Source organism: Heptranchias perlo, chromosome 9, assembly GCF_035084215.1.
Source record: "Heptranchias perlo isolate sHepPer1 chromosome 9, sHepPer1.hap1, whole genome shotgun sequence".
NCBI lineage: Eukaryota > Metazoa > Chordata > Chondrichthyes > Hexanchiformes > Hexanchidae > Heptranchias > Heptranchias perlo.
Genome location: NC_090333.1, coordinates 48,799,964 through 48,816,535, shown reverse-complemented (window position 1 = coordinate 48,816,535; position 16,572 = coordinate 48,799,964). Strand labels below are relative to the sequence as shown.

The 16,572-nt window shown below is 42.8% G+C and overlaps 1 protein-coding gene across 2 annotated transcripts in view; it reads right to left on the bottom strand.

Moving 5' to 3' along the window:
- Positions 1-7,792, bottom strand: part of slc35d1a (solute carrier family 35 member D1a) — a 49,097-nt gene extending 41,305 nt beyond the window's left edge. For both annotated transcript variants that reach the window (XM_067990362.1, XM_067990363.1), the window contains exons 1-3: positions 7,553-7,792; positions 6,731-6,764; positions 6,514-6,600 (exon numbers count right to left, since the gene is read on the bottom strand). In XM_067990362.1, coding sequence (XP_067846463.1) covers positions 6,514-6,600; positions 6,731-6,764; positions 7,553-7,770 — 339 coding nt within the window. In that variant the 5' untranslated portion in view covers positions 7,771-7,792. The remainder of the gene's footprint in view (positions 1-6,513; positions 6,601-6,730; positions 6,765-7,552) is intronic.
- Positions 7,793-16,572: the final 8,780 nt, after the last annotated feature.

Below are 16,572 nucleotides of genomic sequence, written 5' to 3'. Positions count from 1 at the left end.
TTATTCACAAAACAGCAACAAATCAGGTACAACTGTGACACACTCTTGCAACAGAAACAAAACATCTATCAATTATACACACCAATGCACTTAAACATTTAACAACTTGCATTTATATGGAACATTTAATGTAGAAAAACATCCCAAGGCACTTCAGAGGCGTAACAGACCAAACAGACATGATGATGATATTAGGAGGTGCGACCAAAAGCTTAAAACCACTTCTTTGTTTTAAGGAGGGTCTTAAAAGGAGGAAACTAAGGTAGGGGGATGCAGGGGTTTAGAAAGGAAATTTTAGAGCGTGGGGCCTTGACAGCTGAAGGCACTGCCACCAGTGGGTTGAAGGAAGGGAAAGGATACACAAAAGGCCAGAGTCAGGGCAGTGGGGTTGTACAGCTGGAGGAGGTTACAGAGATAAAGAGGGGTGAGGCCATGAAGGGATAGAAACATGATTGGAGACATTCAGCAATGGAGTTTCAGGAAAGATGGGCATGGATATGGGAGGCCACAACATATTCAATGACTTTGGAAAGGAAAGGGAGGTTGGAGATAGGGCAGTAGATTGCAAGGACAGAGGTCGAGAGTGGGTGTTGACGATGGCTTTCAAAGTGAGGGAGCAAATACCTGAGAGGGAACCATTCAGAATGTCAGCTACCATGGGGACCTGGAAGGGATGTTGGATGGTCAGCAGTTTAGTGGGAATGGGATCAAGGGAGCAGCAGTGGGTCTCATGGACAAGTTCAGTGAGGACATACGGGGAGATAGGAGTAAAACTAGACAAAGTCGTTAGTTTAGAGTAAGGGAAGGAGGAAGCCTGAAGCTAACAGACAAGGAGAGGGAGGAAGAAGCAGAACAGATGGTCTCAATCTTAGTGACAAAGAAGTCCATGAGCTCTGCATTTGTTGGTGGCGATGGTGGAGGGGGCAGGCAAAAGAGATTTAAGGAGACAGTTAGTAGTGGAGCAAAGGTGCCAGGGTTCTTTTTGCTCTCCAGGATGATCCTGGACTAGTGAGCATTTTGGCAGAGGAGAGTGAGGCTTAATGCTCTTGATCTGGTGATGGATGGCTAAAACCAGTTGCATGCCAGGTACGCTCATGTCTGCACCCACTGGACTTGAGGGAGCCATACCAGGGGAAGTGATCAGGATGGGAGAGTGTAAAGGTTTGCTGCAGACCAGGGCATTAAAGGGTGATGATAGTTGTGCACGGGATGTGGAATGTCTAGGGTAGTGCAGGAGAGAGCTATGGGCATATCCACGATGAACTCAAGCCTATAGTGGCAACAGAAGAGGTGGTCAGCAGGGGACTAGCAGTGAGTGGAGTAAGGGACTGAAGAGCATATCGCAGCTGGCAAGGCAAAACAGAGGTTAGAGTATGGGTGAGAGAGGCAGAGGTAAAGGAAAACCACAACGAGAGTCAAGAAGCAAAATCAACAGGGAAAGGAAGCTTCGGTCTGGAGAAGCAGGCAACAGGTGCATGAATAGTTACAGCAAAACCAGCTTTAGGTTAAACAGTCGATACAATGGACGCAAGTGCTATAGCTGGAGGCTTAGGAAATGGTAGTATGGGTTCCAGGGTCAGAACAAAATGGTGAAGTGTCCAGATCTGACTGGAGATCCCATGCCAATATGGGTACTGGAGCCAGTAACCAATTCAATGGCAAGAAAAGTGGGCTTGGCAAAAACAGAGCGTGGTTTTTGGTCTGGAACAGTCCAGCTGTATCTAAATAAGTCATTCTACAACTGTACAGGGTGCTGGTTAGACCACACCTAGAGTACTACGTACAGTTCTGGTGCCCTCATTGAAGGAAGGACATACTTGCATTGGAGGCAGTTCAGAGAAGGTTCACAAGGTTGATTCCGGGTATGGAAGGGTTGTTTTATGAGGAAAGATTGAACAGGTTGGGTCTATACTCATGGGAGTTTAGAAGAATGAGAGGAGATCTTATTGAAACATACAAGATTCTGAGGAGACTTGATAGGGTAGATGTTGAGAGGATGTTATCCCTCATGGGGGAATCTAAAACTAGGGGGGCATAGTCTCAGAATAAGGGGTCGCCCGTTTAAGATGGAAATGAGGAGGAATTTCTTCTCCCAGAGGGTCATGAATCTTTGGAATTCTTCACCCCAAAAAGCTGTGGAGGCTGAGTAATTGAATACATTCAAGGCTGAGTTAGACAAATTTTTGATCAGCAAGGGAGTCAAAGGATATGGGGAAAAGGCAGGAAAGTGGAGTTGAGGTAAAAATCAGATCAGCCATGATCTCAATGAATGGCAGAGCAGGCTCGAGGGGCTAAATGGCCTACTCCTGCTCCTCTCTCTTATGGTCTAAGTACTATAAAATCATACATGCATTTTAAGTAAAATGATTTTAAACATAATAACCTCCATTGTATGAAGTTTTTACCTGAATTATAAAGATAAATAAATTGGTGGTAAATTTTATATTACACCAACATAAAAATGAGGGCATTTTAGGATTTGCATTGTGTAACCTACCCACTGAAATACGTATGTGTACCCTTTGGCTACAACTTCCACACAGTGCTCTAGATCAGCTCTGTGACATTTCACTTGCATTATCACATTCTAGTAAGATAATCACTCACAGCTCTTGGAAATGTTTGCTGACAGCCACCATTTGTAACTAAGCGTACAGCATCTCACTAGTTTATTTGAGGCACATAGTAACAATACTGTCCAACATCACTCTCCTTGTAAAAACTGCAACAAAACAATGAAAGTTAACTACTGAAAGTTTCCCCCCCCAAACACGATATTTGATCAAAAACCTGGTCATCAATTCCTATCTGGTTTATTAAGGGTTAACAACACTAGCTCAGCATAAGATGACACGGTATAGTCCCAACACTTTGAATTTGGCTTCTTAAACTCATCACAGAAGCAGCCATTTTACTTCTGAAATTCAAAGAAAATTGGCAGCCGTTTTGTCAATATTTCCTAGAAGACTAAGATAGCCAAAGAATAAATATTCTCAAATATTTGCTGCACAGGTCCAATTTAGATCAGGAACTAAAACCAGGTACACATGAGCAAATCGTATAGGTAACTATGTGCAACAAGCAAATTCAGTTTTCTAGATTACCACTGAAAACTTTTCATTCGTATCAAAGAACAGTTCCACAGGTTCACTTTAATCTGCAGCTGGCCGACATATAGACGTGCAGCCAATGTAAATGTGTAATTCATAATATTAAGCTTTGACTGAGTTTTATAAACGCTGCATACCAGCACCTCTTCCAAATCAACAACTTCTGTAAGTGAAGGACCTGTGAGGGAACTATCCTGTGGCAAGCACACAATTAAGTGAAAAATCTGTCTTCCTTTTCCCTGCTACATATAACAGGTTTTCAACCCAGGGACCTTTCAGTGGTCAAATTTCTGTATTTTTCTGCAGTTGTTGAGTAAATAGCACATTACTTCTGTTGTGGCATACTAATAGAACATATTCCTGCAATGATAGTATTGACTTCCTTTGAGTAACAAATATGTCTTTTTAAAAAAAATATTTGGACAGGATTCATCAGGAAGTTCAATTATTCCAGGGAGTGTCTCTCACACACACACACACACACACACACACACACTTCCTACCCCAAAGAAAGCCATGAATATACTCCACTATGGTACCATTGGAAAATGATATAGGATTCACAATGAATATTAATGTAGCACACCATTACCCTGGTTAGCAAGAAACCAGCAAGTGACTGATGAAAATGGACCCCTGCTGTACTATATCCCAATATAAAGGAGCCTTCCTATGCATTATTAGAATTAATATAGTGAAGAATCTCCCATGGCATTGCTCATGGAATTATATGAATTGGTTTACTGCCTGTAGTGCACTGGTCACAGAGGCCCATGGTGTGTGCTGAAAACTAAAAAAAATAACTTCTTTGCTTTTCAATTCTATTCCTCTAGAAATGAACCCTAGTGCTTGATTTGCCTTTTTTATGGCCTTAATATAAATTCTATGTAAAACTGCTGTAATAGGTGATATGCTGAAATTTAATGAAGCAATATATCATGATGGCGTCAAGGTAAAAGTACTACACATCTTTAACTAATGCTGAGATACAGGCTGTGCATACATATCTACAATACTATTTTTCTACTACTTTACAAAATTTGCTTAAGATACTAGTAACTGTTCATCCCTGCCAAAATCTATTATTCTCATTATAAAATATTTATTTGCTCTATCACCCATAGTATAGAATTGCAGTATTTTGAAGATGCAGGTCCTTTGTTTATTCTACCGTACTCCTTCCCAAAAGCATCCTAGCTTTTCATTAAAAAAAATCATCTTTTCTCTATGGATTTGGAGGTGCTTAGGGGGCGAGACACTTTTCAGGCGCAACACCTCTGAAGCCACACTTTCAGATATGACACCTTTCAAATGTGAGATGAAATGGATGCATGCTGACAAGATTTTTAATTAGATCGTTCTCAAAAAAAATTATTGATATGTACATGTGGACCAGCACTTTTTCACCAACTGATCTGACTGCAATCTTTGGGCCAGAAATCGCGCGGAGCGGCGTGACAACACTCACCTCAGCTCCTGCGAGTTAAAGTAACAAAAATACTGCAGGTTCTGTGGCGTCCAATTGCATGATTTTGAACTTTTTGAAAAAAAATTAGCGCCATCAACCCAGCCTCTGAGCAGTCTGAGTTGACACATGTGGAACAGTTTGAGAGGTAAGAAGACACGCCCACAAAATCTGCCAGGAAGGGGAGTCACGCCCACAGATTCAGGCTGCATTGCTCAAGCAGGTAAGCAGACTTCATCCATCTAAAGTTAGTACTCTGGATGTCATTGTAAATAAAATTTTTTTTATGAAAAGCCAAAGAAACAATTGAATTAAAGAGACAGAAGGGAAAAATTTAAAAAGCTTTAATTTTTAATTATTTTTAATGACCAAAAACTATTAAAATGAGTAATGTGAGACTCCACATTTTTAAAATTTAATTTTTAGTTGTTTGGCAGTTATTAAAGCTAACCTCGCTTTTAAAACTTAGTTGAGACCTGATATTTTTAAATGTACCTGTTTGGTAGCGTAATTAGTTACTTTCCAGCTGGGCAGATAACTTATCAATGATTTCTCTGATTGTAGCGAGCGATGGCCCTTTAATTGGAAGCGGTCAAATCACCGGCGAGCCAACAGGAGCAAGTTCACGATTTCGTGCACACGCGCAAATGCGAGAATTTGCTTCTTCAATTCGCCATTAAAAATGGAGAGCACTGTTGAACTCCTCCATTATTTTGGGAGCAATTTCTAGCCTATGATTTTAATACTTGACGAAGTAGGGATCCTTTCTCCCCCACACACACCAAACACAACTAAATGGGCAACATGAGCATGCTGTTCACAAGCATCCAGCAATGCCACACAGGAAAAGGTACATGAGCTCACACTGGTGACAAACCTTTCCAACTCCTTGTAGAGGTATTGCAGTCAAAACAGATCCTGACCTCATCCAATATTCTTTTGAAGGAGATCACTGGTTAGAGATGAGTAGAAACCTTAGACTATTTTTTTCCTCCATCCCTAGCCCAGCCTCAGGTCATTTGTAGCACCATTGTCACCACTTGCTGAGATCACAAACCAGGGATCAAAACTAGGATCTTCCTGATTTACATGGTTCAGTAATATACCATTCAGCAAGTGCACCACCCAATGAATCAAGGGAGCCTTTACACTGCCCATTTATATGAAAAATTAGGTTTTTTTTAAAAAAAAAGTGTCAGCATGACAAGAACCAGTTTTACAATAATTATTAACAGCTGAATTAATGCAGTGGTATGGTGGCATGATATAGATTTGATATGTGAGAATTCACGTTCTTAAGTCTGCCATAAAAGAGCCGCCAACTGGATGTCTGCTCTATTCCGTGCCCCCCCACCCCACCCTCTCAGTAAGGGGTGGGATGCAACAAGAGTGATGAGGCTACTTTCACCCAGCTCACAAAAAGTACAGAAAGTTCACTCTCGTGGATCTGTTAACATCTTGGCTGGATTTTATTTTTTCTTTATAAAAAGGCAACACAGTCAACATTCTCATTCAAGAACAATTGTAATATAGATTGGTCAAACAAAACTCAAAATCTGTCAACTAATATGAAAAACCAGGAAATGACTACAATGCATTAATGCTGTAATCCATATATAAAATACTTTTGATTATTCAATTCAGGATCAAAGCAGCAGTTAGTTATGAAGCAACTTCTGAAAATCCATAACATGGAAAAAAATCTTCAGTTTGTAATGCCTGATGGACAAGGACTAAGAATTAAAAAGGTCTTCAAAAAAATTGCAAAATACTTTTTTATGTTTACAAACACAATGCAAATTGTCAAAAATACATAACTGTTGAAGTCAGCACCTGTTTAAAACATACAAATAAATACCTCATAGGATTAAAGTTATTTCCACTGCAAAAGGGACTAGTTAATACAATTAAAACAAACAAAGAACACATAGGACTTGCCTTTCGAGGCATACTGTAGTCTAGGACGGGAAACTTTACCACCCTGCATGCCTTACCCACCCACAGCAGCGACACCGTTGCCAACATCTGCAAGTGAAAGAAACGGTTTCAGAAAGTGGCCACATGTTGCTTTTTATACGTTTACTTAAAAAAAAATTTAAAAAGTTACTACAAGTAGGCTTTGACACGCAGAATTCAAATGTGAAAGTAACTGTACCTGACCAAGGCCCACAAATATAATTGAAGGAAATCTGCAGATGTAATTAGAAAGATATCAAGGAGTGGTTACAAATTACAATCTCTAACATGTTTACACGGTATACGAGTCGGGACTGGAAACTGTCTGACCAAGTGTTGTGAGAGAGAAAAAAAAAGCCATCGTTCAACTTTTTCCTCTTTCACAAAATTTGCAAAACGAGCAAGTTAATCAGAAAATGTAAACACCGACCGGATCGCCTCGGACCCATAACGGTTTCTCTTGTAACATTTTATGAGAAGCACTCCCCACAACAACTTTGCCCTACGGTTCTAATCAAACAGCAATTTAAAAAATAACTTACACAAAAGAACATTTTAAAAACTGAATAACTGCGTTTTCCCCAAAATAATAATCTGTAAAACCTTAAATCGTTTACAAGAAAATAAAACACCTAACGTCCCACAAGATAAATATTTGTATCAAAAACGATTAACAGTAACGTTTTGCGAAATGATCTGCTGGTCAAGAATTTCTAAACGGTGAAAGGCAAATATCGTCTGAAGCAAATTATCTCAAATGTAATTTTCACGAAACAAATTAGCAATCCAAATCATAAGGAAAATATGCAACGGTTGCAGCTTTAATTTATTTTTAAGTACAGAGAATACGACGAATGAACCAGATGCAATTTTTTCTCTCTCTCTTGCAAGCAGCGCTGTCTATCTGGGGGGGAGCGAGCTGCTGCTTTTCTGCAAACAGACTAACGGCGCGCTCCCCGGGGGTCACCGTCCCCGGAGCTCGTTTGTTCGCTCGCTCCCACCGTCGCCGTTCCCCTTTCACCTGTAGCTCGTCAGGACGCTCTTGTTCACCACCACAATAAAAAACGAACTGACTCCATAAAAAACCGCCGCGAACAACTTCAGGAAAACAGTCAGCGACTCGGTCGACATCTCCCCGTCCCCAGCACGAGCGCCAACGCGGGCTGCATCTCCGGCCGCCTCGCTTCTTTCCTGGCTCGATTTAACCACAGCATCGTGACGTTGACGGACTTCCAACATGTCTTCACCACCAACACCGCCGCCCGCCCGCCCGCCCGCCGCAGCGTGCCTCCGCGTCATGACGTCACGCCCCGCTGAGCGACAACGCCGTACGTGCCCTGCTTCGAAAACCGTCTTAAAGGAACATGTCTGACGTGGGGAGGTGGGTTCTTCTTTTTTTTATCTTTTCTCTTCTTCCAGGTTGACTCTTGACTGCCCTCTGGAGTGCCCTAAAGACATCCGATTTTTTTTTCCTCTTCTTTTTTTTAGCCCCCCCCCCCCTTTTATAAGAAGGTGTGTTTTATGTGCAGCAAATTAATAAAAACCAAAATAAAGTGTCAAATAATAGTTTTATTATATCGATCCAGGATGCACTCCAGTCCCCGCGGTGCCCACCGGTCGCGGAAAGCCTCAAGCGTACCGGCAGACACCCGCGTGCTCCCTCTCCGGGGCCACCCGGGCGCGGAGAATGCCGCGGAAGAGAGGCAGACAGTTGGAGCGACCGCCCCCACTGGCCGCGTCTAACCTGGACCCTGTGGATATCTCTGGGGGAGTTGTTGCCAACTATAAGTTGCAAATAATTGTATAAATTGGACTTTTGTTATTGACTAATGTAGGTGAAGAGCCATGGGCGCCAGTAAGATCGAAACCAGTAGGAGACAAGACAAAATAAATCAAGAAGTAGTGATTAGATGAGACCAAGATTTGGTTTTAAAAGCCTGGAGATTGACAAGGGGAATTCACAGGAAAGGAGACTAAAAGTGAGGCCTGCAGAACTGTAACATCCTTCTGGGACTTAATAGTGTTATTAGAGGTGGTGCTGTTACTACATCAGACACTTCAAGAAGATCATAGAATGTTGCAGCACAGAAACAGGCCATTTGGCCCATCATGTCTGCACCTGTGTTTGAGGGTGAAATTGATCTTGGGCGGGACCACAGAAAATAGCGAGACTATAGCAAATCAGCAGCCTGTTTTACACCCCCACCCGATTTTCTTTTCTACTGGGTATAAAATGGGCTGCTGATTTGTTATTGTCCATTTTACACGACTACCCAAGACCAATCTCACCACTTTTGTCTCCATGTCATCCAATCAGGCTCTTCTGGTTATTCCCCATGCCCTTTAATACTCCCCTTTTTCAAGCAATTAGCTAAATTCTCTTTTTAAAAATTTATGCCCTCTGTTTCTGTTTCTGTTTCTGGCAGAGAATTACATATTCTAACCCTAACGTCTCAAATATCCCTTCATACCCGTAACACCTGCTATGTCCAAACAAACACTCCCTTTGGTGTAATAACTAACTGCTTTTTATTTCCAAGACCCTCTACAATTTTCAGTCAAAAAATAATGAAAGAAATACAAAAGCAGTGTAATTGATACAATGTGCTTACTCCCATTAGTGTTTAATTAACAACATGCAAGTACCATACATAGCACTTTTCCCCCCTCAGAATTACAAAGTGAAAATAATGATCTGCAAGTTTGAGCCTGTTTAACCACTAAAAAACATTAAATAAAGAAATTCAGCAACTAATATAACGTGATTAAAAAAAAGGAATCGTAGCACCCTGCTGGCAGTAGGCATGAAAGATGGGGTATGCCAACACTAGAACCATAACAAAACCATTACACTCAACTATTTACAAACCCAAACAATTTGGAGGTTCCCTTGACCTTTGAGGGTATCCTTGAGTAGGATTGACAATGGATAAACTGGGACTAACAACAGGAGCATGAGATGGGAATTTCTCAGGTTCGGTTTCAACACTGTCAGGATTCACAACTTTCTGCGGAGACTGTGTGTAAGTGTTCACACCAGAATCAGAAGCATGAACAACATCCTGGGAGGTGGTTGGTTCATTACACATGGGAATAGGCAAAACATCTGAAGCTTCTGAGAAGTGGTAACAGCTACTTCCTTAGTATCAATTGACAGCTCCTGAATCTGCTTGATTAACTGTTGAAATATCTGTGATATGAGCTTATTCAGGATGCTTCTCAGTCTTCGGAATAGTTCCTGTTTTTTATATTTCAAGATAATCAGGAACTCCTCGTTCACTTTGTGACTGCCTTTCAAAACCTGCACAGGATGATGTGAAGTCTGGGCTCCTGGACAGCATTGGTTAAGGTTCCGAAGGTCTTGTCATTAGTTTAGTCTGGTTAATCTTGTCAAGAAAAACATCGTTGATTGCTGGCAAACCATCTGGTTTCTGGATACTGGCTAGTATGAACTGGAAACCAAGGAGAAATTCCCAGTCATATTGCTTTTTGCCCTCAGGATTGAGCAATTTCCACTACTCTTCTTTGAAGCCACATACAACACTATCATCAAAACTTTCTTTTATACTGATCTCAGTGCTTTCACTTTCGTTCCCAGGACGTTGTTCATGCTTCTGATCCTGGTGTGAACACTCACCGACAGTCTCCACAGAAAGTTGTGAACCCTGACAGTGTTGAAATCGATCCTGAGAAATTCCCATCTACTGTTCCTGTTGTTAGTCCCAGTCTATCCATTGTCAATCCTACTCAAAGATACCCTCAAAGGTCAAGGAAACCTCCACATGGTTTGGACTTGTAAATAGTTGAGTGTAATGGTTTTGTTATGATTTCCGAAGAATTCTGTTCCGGTTTTACAAAAGGGTGATCGGGCTTGCCCAGTCGCTGTAGTCAATTTTCTCAATTATGCCCTCACACTCCATGCAATCTAATTCACTGATATCCTTTCCTTTAGAGCATAAGGTTTAAAAAATGTGGGCTTAAAAAATTTTGGCTTGGCTCACACATTAAGTGTACCTGGATAACCTTTACCGAATTTGAAACTGAATAAAGACTTATACTCTTCCAAGAGTATGTCCATGGGTCTTTGAGTGGTGATCTTCTTAATACTAGTACAATTTAACTTCAGGCTACAAAACCAATCTTGGCTGATCAATGAGGGCCCTTGCTCTTAACTACAATTGCAAACAATTGTTTTGTCTGGTTTTCATATCTTACTTGGATGTTTACCCAAGGACTGGCAATGGGCGTCCAGAATAACTTTTCAGCAAAACACTTTTTTTTATAGGGCAATTTTCTGAAACGTTTCATCATATACTTTTGACGATGTAATAGTTACCACAGCCCCAGTGTTTTTTCTAATTCATTCATGGGATGTGGGCGTCGCTGACAAGGCCAGCATTTATTGCCCATCCCTAATTGCCCTTGATAAGGTGGTGGTGAGCCACATTCTTGAACCGCTGCAGTCTGTGTGGTGAAGGTACTCCAACAATGCTGTTACGTAGGGAGTTCCACGATTTTGACTCAGTGACAATGAAGGAACAGCAATATATTTCCAAGTCGGGATGGTGTGTGACTTGGAGGGGAACGTGCAGATGGTGATGTTCCCATGCACCTGCTGCCCTTGTCCTTCTAGGTGGTAGAGGTCACGGGTTTGGGAGGTGCTGTTGAAGAAGCCTTGGCGAGTTGCTGCAGTGCATCTTGTAGATGGTACACACTGCAGCCACGGTGCACCAAAGGTGGAGGGAGTGAATGTTTAATGTGGTTGTTGGGGTGCCAATCAAGTGGGCTGCTTTGTCCTAGATGAGCTCCACTCATCCAGACAAGTGGAGAGTATTCCCTCACACTCCTGACTTGTGCCTGGATGGTGGAAAGGCTTTGGGGAGTCAGGAGGAGAGTCACTCGCCGCAGAATACCCAGCCTCTGACCTGCTCTTGTAGCCACAGTATATATGTGGCTGGTCCAGTTAAGTTTCTGGTCAATGGTGACCCCCAGGATGTTGATGGTGGGGGATTCAGCGATGGTAATGCCGTTGAACGTCAAGGGGAGGTGGTTAGACTCTCTCGTTAGAGATGGTCATTGCCTGGCACTTGTCTGACACGAATGTTACTTGCCACTTATCAGTCCAAGCCTGGATGTTGTCCAGGTCTTGCTGCACGGGGACAGGGACTGCTTCATTATCTGAGGGGTTGCGAATGGAACTGAACACTGTGCAATCATCAGCGAACATCCCCATTTCTGACCTCGTGATGGAGGGAAGGTCATTAATGAAGCAGCTGAAGATGGTTGGGCCTAGGGCACTGTCCTGAGGAACTCCTGCAGCAACAACCACTACCATCTTCCTTTGTGCTCGGCATGATTGCAGCCACTGGAGAGTTTTCCCCCTGATTCCCATTGACTTCAATTTTATTGGAGCTCCTTGATGCTACACTCGGTCAAATGCTGCCTTGATGTCAAGGGCAGTCACTCTCACCTCACCTCTGGAATTCAGCTCTTTTGTCCATGTTTGGACCAAGGCTGTAATAAGGTCTGGAGCCGAGTGGTCCTGGCCGGAACCCAAACTGAGCATCGGTGAGCAGGTTATTTGTGAGTAAGTGCCGCTTGATAGCACTGTCGACGAAACCTTCCATCACTTTGTTGATGTTTGAGAGTAGACTGATGGGGTGGTAATTGGCTGGATTGGATTTATCCTGCTTTTTGTGGACAGGACATACCTGGGCAATTTTCCACTTTGTTGGGTAGATGCCAGTGTTGTAGCTATACTGGAACAGCTTGGCTAGAGGCACGGCTAGTTCTGGAGCACAAGTCTTCAGTACTACAGCCGGGATGTTGTCGGGGCCCATAGCCTTTGCTGTATCCAGTGCACTCAACCGTTTCTTGATATCACGTGGAGTGAATCAAATTGGCTGAAGACTGGCTTCTCTGATGGTGGGGATCTCGGGAGGAGCCCGAATGGATGATCCACTTGGCATTTCTGGCTGAAGATGGTTGCAAACGCTTCAGCCTTGTCTTTTGCTCTCACGTGCTGGACTCTGCCATCATTGAGGATGGGGATGTTCATGGAGCCTCCTCCTCCCGTTAGTTGTTTAATTGTTCACCACCATTCATGACTAGATGTGGCAGGACTGCAGACTTTGATCTGATCCGTTGGTTGTGGAATCACTTAGCTCTGTCTTTAGCATGCTGCTTCCATTGTTTAGCATGCATATATTCCTGTGTTGTAGCTTCACCAGGTTGGCACCTCACGTTTAGGTGGTGCTGCTCCTGGCATGCTCTTCTACACTCCTCATTGAACCAGGGTTGATCCCCTGGCTTGTTGGTAATGGTAGAGTGAGGGATATGCCAGGCCATGAGGTTACAGATTGTGGTGGAATACAATTCTGCTGCTGCTGATGGCCCACAGTGCCTCATGGATGCCCATTTTTGAGCTGGTAGATCTGTTCTGAATCTATCCCATTTAGCACCTTGGTAGTGCTACACAACACGATGTACAGTGTCCTCAGTGTGAAGACGTGTCCAATTCAAAATCACAATTAATGCCTTCTATCTACTTTATTTTTGTCTTTTCTTCTGTTGATTCCTCACAGTGCCAAGATATGACCACCTAATGTGGGACTGGAGTCAAATGTAGGCTAGACCAGGTAAGGAGAGGCAGGTTTCATTCCCTGAAGAACATTCGTAAACCAGCAACAAGTAAGCATCTTTCATGATCATTTTCTGGTGTTAGACCTCAAATTATCAGCTTTATTGAATTTAAATTTCACAACTTACCATAGTGGGATTTGAACTCACCTCTGGTTGCTAGTCCAGCACCATATCCTCTATGGCTTCTTACCCATATCAATGCATGAAATTTGTCATGCCATGCAGAACATCCTGCAGAGTATGGTAGTCCAGGAGATATGTGTGGTAACAATATGCCAGGAGGAGGCACTAAGGACATTGTTGGGTTCCAGACTGGCAGCTACCAATGCTTCCATAGATAACTTAAAGGTCAGCCTTAACACGACAGTTTCACAGTTTCACACTTACCTGGTACTATTCGATATGTGCTCACATTGAACAGTAGTATCTCTTAGCCTGTGGACAGCATCAGCAGGCTGCAAAGAGTAGTAACAGATGTTGCTGTCTCTCATGAGAGCAACAAACAGCCTACATCCTTTAGGATCCCTCCAATGCTAGCACATGAGGGAGCTTCAGACCTGGGCTTGATGCTACTTGAGAATGCAAGAGAATAGCAACTGGTAGTGAATCCCTCAGGAACAGCAGCTTCACTGAGATGAGAGTTAGCTTAGTCCTTGAAGGTTCCAGGGGTACCGTCCCAGCCACCCACCTCTCAACTTCACATCACTCAGGGAACACCTTGTGGAAGTAGGAAAATAGGAGCTAGGGTATGTAAGTTGGCTGGCATGGTGGATAGACACAGTGATAAGGTGAAATTACTGGAATCACTTGGAAAGTAATCTCGTGTGGGTATAAAATGGGAGGCCAATCTGATCCCGTTAGTTTCCCACCAGGTGCGTTAGGTTAGAATTCCCCCTCCTCCCCACCCTGAGATCATTTTTCTGATTTAAACAACTTAATGGACTGAGTTAATGAAATGTGGAATGTGAGATTTTTATTGCTGAGATACTGTACAGATGCCATGGGGAATGCTGATCTTAATGTGGTGGGTGGGGTGGACAGCCATGAAGGATGAATTTGTATTTGACTTCACAACTTCTATTTTTCTTGAAGGCAATAAACTGTTGGATCCTTTCTCTGGTTGCCTTCTGATTGATCTCTTTCTCCATCTTCTGTGCAACCTCCTCCTAGATGTCGAGATGGAGGCCATCTCCCTCCTAGTATCATAATTCTCCAGTTTCAGGAAGGGGTAATCCTTTCTGCATAGCAACATTATGCAGCAAGCTGCAATTGTCTGGACACTCTTGCTGGCCTGTGCTGCAGGGCTCCTTCAGATTTGTTCGGTTACAAGACTTCAGACTGCTAATGGTCTGCCTTATCATGCCTCTTGTAATCCCATGGGCGTCATTTTATTGTTCTCCCTTTCTGTCCGCAGTTGCAGTACTGGAGTCATCAACAGGGGATATCCCTCATCGCTAATCAACCATCCTGATTTTTTTTTTATTCGTTCATGGGATGTGGGTGTCGCTGGCAAGGCCAGCATTTATTGCCCATCCCTAATTGCCCTTGAGAAGGTGGTGAGCCACCTTCTTGAACCGCTGCAGTCCGTGTGGTGAAGATTCTCCCACAGTGCTGTTAGGAAGGGAGTTCCAGGATTTTGACTCAGCGACGATGAAGGAACGGCGATATATTTCCAAGTCGGGATGGTGTGTGACTTGGAGGGGAAAGTGCAGGTGGTGTTGTTCCCATGTGCCTGCTGCCCTTGTTCTTCTAGGTGGTAGAGGTCGCAGGTTTTATGATACGTGGTTTTGTGTCATCAGGACTGGTATGGTGGGTTGACACATGATAAAAGCTTGATGACAGATTTCATGGTAAGAGGCATTAATATGCAGGATAAGGTGATTGGCATCACACACTCTGATAGAATCAAACCCTTTCCTATTAATGAAATTGAGGGGGAGAGAGTTTTCATATGTGGCTTTCAAGGCCACAAGTATTCCGCTGATTACTCCTTGCATCTGTGGGAACCCTGCCAGTGTATAGAATTGGACTACTCGGTATTTTTGTTTTCATTGAAAAGGTAATGAACTGCAAGGCCCACTTGAAAGGAGCATCAGTGACCTTCTTTATACAGTAGTGAGCTACAGCCTGACTAACTTGACAAAGGTCATCCAAAGCTGCCTGGAAAGATCCAGCGGCAAAACAAAACAATGGCAGCGGTCACTTTCACTGTTATAGATAATGCTGTGCTCCTTGTAAAAATGGGCTGCAGGTCTTCAGCCAACAGCTGGCAATATTCCCCATCAGCATCTGTGGGGAAGCATAGCCTTTTGATGGGCAGAGAACTATAAGTAAAAATATAAGAAATATAAGTCCTTCCAGCTCTATAAATGTTGTGTAGGTATCAACATGTTGGAAACAAATGTCTTCTCTGACGCTTCAACTCCAAGTTCCTCCAATCTAGCCTCTTCCATTTCCTTATTCTCCTTGCTTTCATAACACAGGAAGAGAGGGATTCCCATTAGAAAATCAATTTCCCCAGTCCGAAATTTAAATTCATCCAACATTCACTTTAAATGACAGTTTTGTGAAGCTCCAGCTCTGCAAAAAACAAAAACCTCTGTATTGGGAAAGTTTAGAAAATCTGCAGTAATTTGAATAGAGATGGCCTCCTCTATGTAATATCTGACACAGGGATACCATTGTGCTGCTCATGCTGCCACTTGTATAGTGGTCAGGATAGGGGCACTAGGTAAATTGCAGGGAAAGCATTCTCACCCACTCCTATTTCCACATGGCGGCATGGACTCACATCAGATGGTAATGGCAGCTAGCAGGTTTTCTTAACCAAAATTTTGGTGACCATTTTTGGGGACGAAACCACACCAACACATTTATCTCTTTTTACTGCTTCATAATCGTCTTTATAATGGGCAGTTTTCTAAATGAAAATCCAGCCCTCGCAGTGTTGACTTACACTAGAAGAATGGATAGTGAAGTATCAGATTGAACCTATTGGGCTGTACTCCAACATAAGGCAATCAGGAGAGAAGAGCAGAAAATTGAGGGCAAATAAAGAAATATATTGCATTAAACATTGTGTGTGTGTTTGTGTATGCACATGTGTGTGTATGTGTGTGGGTATGTGTGTGTATATGTATATGTGTTTGTGTATGCATGGGTGTGTGTGTGTATGTGTTTGACTGGAATCAATGCCATGTGATATTGAGCACAAGTCATCATAAAGTTGATCAGCAGGTGGTAGCATTGGGCAACATGTGGGGTACAATTCATGACAGCATGAAGCAGAAGTTGGTTGAACATCATGTGACTGGATTCTACTGGGAAGGGGACTCAGTAAAATCTTTTTGTGGGTAGTAAATTGTTAGGTGTGTTACCCATGGAATTTTCCATTGGAAG